The sequence below is a fragment of the Myotis davidii genome, unplaced genomic scaffold (assembly GCF_000327345.1).
Source record: "Myotis davidii unplaced genomic scaffold, ASM32734v1 scaffold329, whole genome shotgun sequence".
Taxonomy (NCBI): domain Eukaryota; kingdom Metazoa; phylum Chordata; class Mammalia; order Chiroptera; family Vespertilionidae; genus Myotis; species Myotis davidii.
Window position 1 is genome coordinate 2611298 of NW_006300374.1, and position 9144 is coordinate 2620441.

The window sequence follows — 9144 nt, forward strand, 5'->3', positions numbered from 1 at the left end:
ACAAATATATTTTTAAAATAAAGTTGTCTTCTGTTTGCTGGGTTATCTTTATTTTCTTTGCAGCCATTGTACTGCGTCAATCTTGGCTCTTTGCTTTCGCGCTATCGGTTTTCTGTAAATGCCTGGAGATCATTGGTTGGTTGGTGTTGGAATGAAGGAGCAGGTGGTTAATTTTGGCAGCTCATTTGGCTTTCCCCTTCCGCTGTTGGGTCTGTTTCTCTGTCACCCTTGTGTCCTGATGGGAGACTCAGTGGAGCACTGGGCACTGTGCAGACTCTGTTGGTGGTGGGCTTCTCTCTGGGGCCATGAGTGGTCAGAGACAGCAGACTGGGACCCCTGCCACCAGTGCAAGATAAGGAAGTTGTGCCCGGGGATGGAGCATGTTTGTATTTTTCAAGGCAGAGCTGCTTTTTCTTTCCATTGTCTCTCCTTCTTTGTCTCTTGTGAACACTACCGACCCTTGCTTAGGGTTCTGACCATGGGTAAATCTCTCGGTCTTCTCAGAGGCAGGGAGCTCATTGTCCTTAGGGAGCAGTGCTTTGAGCTATTTTGGTGGAGACGTGGCTGCTATTAGCATCTCTGTGTTGGCCTGGGTGTGGCTATTAGAAAGGAAAGAGGAGGGAGGAAATGGACTGGGCTCCTGGGCACACAGCCTTCAATTAATTATGGCAGCGGACTCTGGGTTCTTCTGGATCCCAACTGTGGAGCCTGAGCCTGTGTGTGTTCTGGGTCTTGGTCACTCCGTTCTGGTTTATATCAGCATGATCCCATCCTCTCCATTTTCCAGAAATTTGACAGAATCTCAGGTTTTCATCCATTCTCAGAGCTGTTATGGACTTACGCTTCTTTGTTCAGCTTTACTGTTCTTTCTGTGGGCTCTAGGATGGGAGGGGAGAGGAAGGAACTATACATACATGTGCTCAGTTCATCACTTAATGTGAAAACGTTTTCACTGCCCTGAGGATTTAAAGTATTGCAAACCGGAACCAGGCCATTGAAACCCGTTACTCTTCCTTTAAAAATGTTCCCTCTTTTTTTTTAAACCCTCATCCAAGGATATGTTTATTGATTTGGGCGGGGGTAGAGGGGGGAGAGAGAGAGAAAGAGAGAGAGAGAGAGAGAGAAAGGGAGGGAGGGAGAGAGATGGATGAGAGAGGTGAGAGAGAAACATCACTCAGTTGCCTCCTGTACACGCCCCCTACTGGGGATTGAACCCACAGCCTAGGTATGTGTGCCTTGACCAGGAATTGAACGTGCACCCTTTTGGTGTACAGGACAATGCTCCAACCAACCGAGCCACATGGCTAGGGCCAAAAATGTTCCCTCTTTTTGGGGAGAAAAAAATCGATGATAGAAATTATAGTCAAGCTTTCAGCAGTCTGTTTTCATTTATTTTAGAAACTGCTTTTGACTTCCTTCTTTCAGATCTTGAATATCACTGTGGGCTCTCCCAGGGTGGCGCCTCGCCGGGGCCCCGTGAACATCGTCTTTGCTGTTAAAAGCACGCAGGGGTTCTGGAACGGGACGCAAGTGAGCGAGCTGCTCAGGAACTTGAGTGTGGTGGAGTTCAGTTTCTATCTGGGGTACCCGGTGCTCCAGATCGCCGAACGTGAGTACTGCTCTCCTGGACGGCGCTGGGAATGCGGCTGCGAGCATTTTATTGGTGGCCCACTTTTTCTCAAATGAAATGTTTAGCTGAAATCCAGAGTATAAACCAGATACCTTTGGAGCGTCTCAGAATCAAGCCAGGGTGGGCCTCCAGAGCCCTCCTCACCCTGGGCCTCGGTTTTTTCTCTGTCGAGAGGAATGGGGTGCTATTAAAGATTAGGCCAGTTCTGCAAAAGGTGAAAAGAGGGTGGAGAACAGATCTCTAGTCGCCAGGGATGAGGGTGGGAGGAAAGCTAGATCACAAAAAGGGTAGCAGGAGGCAATTTTTTTGTGGGGGAGGGCGATGAGATTGTTCTACATCTTTATTGTGGTGGTGGTTACATGACTCTATGCATTTGTCAAAGCCCATAAAACTAGACCCCAAAAAGAGTGAGACTTAAACAAACAAAACAAAACTTTTCTTCCCGGCAATTAGATTCACAGTGCAAATGGAGGGGGTTGGGGGTGGAAGAGACATTTATTTCCAAAACAAAAAAGCAGTAGATTCCAGAGTTGAAGTCAGGCCAAAAAAAAAAAAAAATATTGAAAATGGAACAGCTAAATGGTCTAGTAATTCTTCCTGTATTTAGTGTACTGTTAATTAAATGCTAAAGGATAACTTGTCAAGTGAAGCAGTAGACAGGGACATAGTCGTTATCTACATCGAGCAACTTTCAGTGGTGTGTGTGACAATGGGGGTAGAATAATACGCTGGATGATAGGTGGACGCCAGGCCCTCCCCACGCAAGCCAGACAAGGGTCGCTTGGCCCGGAGTCACTGCCGGGGAACCCAGGGCCCTGAGGAATACAGTGTGAAAATTCACTGCTCTGGAGCAATGGCTTTTCAAGGGGATGGTGCGGGTGATCCTGGGACGCGGTGTCCCACGATGTCACTGGAGCAAGCCCTTCATTTCATTTTGTCCCTCTTTCTCTGTGAAACTAATGTGCTCCGAGACTGCTCACTGTCCACACCTTCCCACCAGTCGGGCATTTTCTTCTTCCATATTTAGTGCTCAATCACATAGGAAAGGCAGCCCTTTGGGACTTACCCGGTGTTTCCTTTCTGACTGTGGCAAGCATGTTTTTACACATTTGTCTCCTTTCCTAACCCTTTTCTTTTTATAGCCTTCCAGTACCCGCAGCTCAACCTGTCTCAGTTGTTGAAGTCCTCGTGGGTAAGAACAGGTATGTGTAACGTGACACCATATTTTGGGAACTGTAATAAGAAGAAGTCTGTGCAGGGATATTAAGAATGATACCGCCTTTCCTGTTTCTCAGTCCTAAATTCAGGGCAAAGTGTACCTTCAATTCTTGGCAAAGGATGAATGAGAAAGGGATTCAGATTTGACTGTGGAACGTGTCCCACTGAGTTATGGCCCAAAAAGGGTTGGCTCCCTCTAAAATTCATATATCAAGTCCAGGGCAGTCTAACAGGAATTGACAGTATTCTGACCCAGAATAGGATGAGGTTCTGAAGCAAGGATCCTTTTTGTTTTTTTCTTTCTTTCTCTAAAAGCCTTATTTGTTTGGTTTTATAAGGACAAGGAAGGTAACTTGGTGAGCAAATAAGAAGCCTTTTTAAAAGTCTTGGAGACCTGGGTCAGATATTTACAGCTATGGCATTGCCAAATGAGACTTTCTCATCTGGTTATACAAAAGTGTAAGAGGTAGTAAGCTGCTCATTGATGCCCAGTGTGTGAGCAGCACTGTGAGGAGCTAGTCATGGGAGGAAGCACATAGGTGGTGACAGTCACCATTCTGCGTTCCCGTACCTGCTAGTCCTTCTTGCTTCACATACAACATTTCATGGAAAGGCCCCACCTCTGCCTGGTACCGTGGCCTCATTTTCCAGATAGTTTTCATAGCGCTTCAGTGACTTGCCCGTGGTCCTGTCTCAGGGGATTTGAGCCAGTGCTGGCTGAACAGAAAATCTGGCAGATTGTCTGCTTAGATAATCTTGTTTACAGCAGATGTCTGAAGACAGGCACCTTATCTTGAGTCAGTTTATGAGACAAGATATGAACTTAAACCATTTCCAGAGATCTTGACAATAAGTGCAGACAAAATGTTTGATCTTGTGCAGGCCCTCTCAGCTGCCGAGCCCCTGTGCATTGCTGAGTTTCTGGGACTTCTGGCCACCAGCCCTTCTAGCATGTGGAGCTGGGAACCGTAGACAAGACTCGTGGGCAGCACTTCCGGGATTCTCCCTCGCTTTCCCCCTTTTTAATGTCTCCTCTCTAGGGCAGCGATTTTCACCCTGGGCGTCGCAAGAATTTTTAAAACCTGCAGCACCCATGCTATTTAGTTAGGGGCACTGACCTCTTTTCCGTTTAAATTGTCAAGTAAAAGACTGACAACAGCCAACACAACAATAGCCATCCGGTGTGAATGAATCAAAATCATACTAATTATTTTTTTCAGATTGCCATATTGCAGAATTTTAATAATTAGTTTATGTGTGCCATGAGATGAAAAAGGTTGAAAATCGCTGCTCTGGGGACTGGCTTTCTACAGTAACCCTATGCTACTTTCTCTTATCCACTCACCCGTTTTTTCTGCCGCCGCTAACTCACTGAGGGGCCTGTGTGTGTCTCCATTTAAATGCAGTGCTCCTGGGCGTCGTTGAGAAGCAGCTCCAGAATGAAGTGTTTCAAGCTGAGATGGAGCGCAAACTGGCCCAGCTGCTGAGTGAGGTTTCCACCCGGAGGCGGATGTGGAGAAGGGCCACCGTGGCTGCCGGGAACAGCGTGGTGCAGGTACCCAGGGAGGCCAGAGGAGGAGGGGAGGAGAGAGGGCAGGCTGACACTGTCCCGTATTTTCATGCAAAGGAGAAAATTCTGATTGAGGTGGATTGCTATAGTAAGGTGGCAACCGAATGGGGTAGCATTTCAGTTCAACTAGAGTCTAGACCAGCCGTGGGCAAACTACGGCCCACGGGCCGGATCCGACCCGTTTGAAATTAATAAAACTAAAAAAAAAAAAAGACCGTACCCTTTTATGTAATGATGTTTACTTTGAATTTATATTAGTTCACACAAACACTCCATCCATGCTTTTGTTCTGGCCCTCCGTTCCAGTTTAAGAACCCATTGTGGCCCTCGAGTCAAAAAGTTTGCCCACCCCTGGGACAAATATTTCCTGAGCCCTCAGTAAGTGGTCGGTACAGGAATGGATGTTATGGGGAGCACAGTGGAAGAATTGTGTTAGTGGATTGCCATGCCATCAGATGACCTTATTTTTCAAAAAGTAATTTTTTAATACCCAGAATGTAATCAGTTGTAGAATGGTAGTGTTACTCATAGCATCGTAGAGAGAATCATTCATCGAGAACAGGCCATAAAAGATCGGAAAGAGGAAAATGTTCTGCCCTCTATTCTAGCTCCTCCTCCTGCCCACACCCCCCTGGTTGTCTCACATTGCTCAAATGTTCTTCACCCTGTAACTTGGCAGAGAGGTTACAAATGACAGATTCATTTGAGTCAAAAAGTGACCCATTTTAAAGTGCACAGGCTCACAGTGAGCTGGAGGTTGGGGCTGAGGTATATTCCATCTCAATGTGCATTAATGTTATTTTGGATTTTTCCTTTACCAACTGCTGCTTGTGGAGCTAGGAAAATGGGATATTTAGAACTGTGGCATTCCAGACAGGAAACCAGGGTGGAACCCAGACATGTCGGGGTGGGGAGGTTGATGGTTTAGGAGCATTAGAGAGAAGAATGGAGAACTGATGCTTGTGTTGGTGGGGGATTGTTGGCCTAGAGCTAGCATCATTGCCCCCAACTCTTTTACCAGGTTTCCCCTGTAAGCATTGCTCTTTATTTCCCCTCCCACAGAGGTGGTGGTTAGGTTTCTAAAATAGTTCCTTTGCCAGATGCAGTAGAATATAGAGGAACTTGCCCTAGTCAGTTTGGCTCAGTGGATAGAGCGTCGGCTTGCGGACCCAAGGGTAGCCCGGTTTGATTCCGGTCAAGGGCACATGCCTGCATTGCGGGCTCGGACCAACATGCAGGGGTAGCCAATCAATGATTCCCTCTCATCATTGATGTTTCTATCTCTCTTTGCCTCTCCCTTCCTCTCTGAAACAAATAGGGATGTATTAAAAAAAAAAAGAAAAACAATGGAAAAATATCCTTGGGGAGGATTAAAAAAAAAAGAATACAGAGCAACTTAAAAACTAATAAAAATTGAGAGTAATATTATGGTAATTAATATAGCTATAAAACAAGTAAATATATATGAATATAAAATAAATAAAAATGAAAATAAATTATAAAAGGTTGGCCTTATTCAGTAACCTTGGCTTCACAGAACTCAAGGTCTGGGTAGAGGTTAATAAATGCACATAATGCAGTTATAAAGCACCATCAGATGACATGATGAGGTGCTACATTAGATTGGAAGGCTCCATAAGGAATATTGGATTTGTGAACATTAGCCAAACTACCCCATGGTAACGGTGCCATCTGATGGGTTGCTTAGAAACCGTGCCCTGCTTCTCATCTGCATTTGAGACAAGGACTTATGTGCAGAGCACAGGACTCTTCAGACATGTTTGTAAAAGTGAAAGTATTAAAACAATCTAAATGTCCAGCATCTGGGGAATGGGTAAATAAATTGTCGTGACTTTTTATATGTTGGAATATTGTGCAGCCATTGTCATTTTTTTGAATTAGTGAGCAATATAGAAAAATCTTAGAGGCTGTAAAAGAATGTATGCAATTTAATCCAAATGTTAATGTAAAATCCATGAAAAAATTAATGGAAGGAAATATGCCAAAATAATTTACAGTGATTTTCTTTGGTTGAATTTGAGGTAATTTTCATTTTATTCATTATATATTTTCCTTCGTGCTTTTCGAAATTTCTCCAATGAACTTGTAATTTCTATAGTGAACGTGTGATTTTAATCAGAAAATAATTTTTATACTAAGTATTTTATTTGTATGCTGCTGCCAGTGTATATAAAATAATCATTCTTGTGAAATAGAAATTCATGAAAATTCAGAGGGGTAGATGTTAAGGACTAACAAAAGCAGAAGTTTATGTAGTATGAGACATGTTATAGGGTAAGCTTTTTGTACAGGCTTCAGATTTAGCTCTCTGACTATTCACCAGTTCAAGAAAAGTGGTTTAGAACGCCTTCAAAATTCATTTTACTACAAAAAGGAACAAGCTTTCTGGGGTCTGAAGGGATTGGTACTTGAAGATACTCCAGTCAGCAGGAGGTCAGCATTCTGCAGACAGAATGGTTTCAAATCTGCAGCTGCCTGGGAAACCTTCATGCGGCTGAGCCCGGCCTCCAGCCGGAGCTGTTGAACCACTTTCTTCATAGCGGTGACACTGGAGGAACCAGACATGGTGCACGCGAGTGCTGGGCAGACTGGTCGGTAGCGGGTTGCAGGTCTGCGGGGGCCAGATGGCGGGGCAGCCAGAAAATAATTTTTAAAATGAAATTGAAAATGTTGCCCAAAATGATGACTCTGTCACACCGTGGTTGCATGGATTCCCGCTAGGAGTCTGATAAGAGGTCACCCAAAAAGATGCTGGAATGAGCTTTTACTGACTGTGATTGACTTGCTTTTTATTTTTTTTAATTTTTATTGGTTAAAGTATTACATATGTCTCCTTTTTCCCCGATTGACACCCCCCAACCACTCCCTCTCGCCAGTAGACTTGCTTTTTAGTAGCCCTTTGTTAATAGTCATCTTGAAGACTAATAAAAAATTAATGCCGCTCAGGGACAGGAGTAGGTGGTTCAGGAACAGAAGTGGTCGGGGAACTGGCCTAGGAACACCAAACAGAGGGCAGGACCGATGAGCACATCTCAGGATGGAGAGGCATAAAGAACGGTTTCTCCAGGGATGAGGGTTTGGACCCGTGTTGTTAAGGATCTTTATATAAGAAGGTGTTCGCAGTGAAATCATGAGGTTGTTGATTGGCCAGAAGTTTCCAGTGGTGAGGGAGTCCAGCAGCCGTGTCTGGAGTGCAAGGCAGCATTACAGCCCTGCACACGTGGCTAGAAAAGTGGCAGCTCTTTTGCCAATAGCAGGTGCAGAGACCAAAGGTTCTAATTGCGTGTCTGAAATAGAGGGCTCGGATCACGGTGGATCACTTACTCAGAACACCAGTCAGCGTCCTGCTGGAGTCTGAATGCGCAATAGAATTGTTGCATATTAATAAGAGAAATAGCACAGAATAGAAAGCTCTATTTATGTAAAACTGTGACCTATCAAATGTACCAATTTCTGAAGTGCTAATGTAAAGGACTACCCTGAACACCAGAGAGATACAGATTTTGGAACAAATCAAAGTACTATTTAATCCGGCAAATTATGTATTTATGAGATTTTTTCCCAGCTTGATTGAGATACAATTGATGTAGGACATTGTGTAAGTTTAAGGTGTGCAATGTAATGATGTGACGTAAGTACGTATTGCGAAATGATTACCGCAGTATGGTTAGTTAATACACCCATTGCTCACAGTTACTTTTGTGTATGTGTGTGTGGTAAGAACACGTAAGGTCTATTCTTTTAGCAACTCTTAAGTATACAGCATAGTATCATTAACTGCGTTCTCCATGCTGTATATTAGATCCCCAGACATAAAACTAGAAGTTGGTTCTCTTTGACAACCTGTACCCATTTCCCTCAAGCCCAGCTTCTGGAAGCCACCAATCTACTCTGTGAGTTGCCTTTTTTTTTAAGATTCCACATACAGATGAGATCATACAGTATGTGTCTTTGACTTATGTCACTTAACATAATGCTATCAAGGTCCATCCATGTTGTTATAAATGGCAGGATTTCCTGCTATGTTTATGGGTGAATATTATTCCATTTTTTATGTATGCTACATTTTCTTTGTTCACCCATACATTCACACTTACGTTGTTTCCATGTCTTGGCTGTTGTGAATAATACTGCAGTGAGTATGAGGGTGCAGATATCTCTCCAACACAGTGAATTCATTTCCTTTGGATATTTACCCAGAAGTATAATTGCTGGATCATAGGGTAGTTCTATTTTTTAAAATTTGGAGGAACTGCCATACTATTTCCCATAATGGCTGTGCCAATTTATATCCCACCAACAGTGCACTAGGGTTCCCTTTTTATAACATCCTACCAGCACTTATCTCTTGCTTTTTGGTATTAGCTATTCTAACAGGTATGAGGTGATATCTTATGGTGGTTTTGATTTGCATTTTCCTGATGACTAAGATATTGAGCACCTTTTCATATGCTTGTTGGCATTTGTATGTCTTCGGTAGAAAAATGTCTATTCAAAAAAAATTTTTATTTTTTGCTATTGAGATGTATGAGTTCCTTGTATATTTTGGATATTAAACCTTTATCAGATATCTGATTTGCAAATATTTCTCACATTCCATAGGTTGCCTTTTTTCATTTTTAAAAAAATATATTTTATTGATATTTTACAGAGAAGAAAGGAGAGGGATAGAGAGTTAGAAACATCAATGAGAGTGAGAGATGAG

General features: G+C 43.3%; 1 protein-coding gene and 1 pseudogene across 1 annotated transcript in view; one reads left to right on the plus strand and one right to left on the minus strand.

Moving 5' to 3' along the window:
• KIAA1549 (KIAA1549 ortholog) overlaps window positions 1-9144 on the plus strand; it is a gene marked incomplete at its 5' end in the record, with an annotated part of 130572 nt that overhangs the window by 55118 nt on the left and 66310 nt on the right. The window contains 3 exons of the mRNA XM_015572666.1: window positions 1426-1609; window positions 2773-2832; window positions 4255-4403. Coding sequence (XP_015428152.1) covers window positions 1426-1609; window positions 2773-2832; window positions 4255-4403 — 393 coding nt within the window. The remainder of the gene's footprint in view (window positions 1-1425; window positions 1610-2772; window positions 2833-4254; window positions 4404-9144) is intronic.
• On the minus strand, window positions 6691-7049 carry LOC102756270 (annotated as a pseudogene).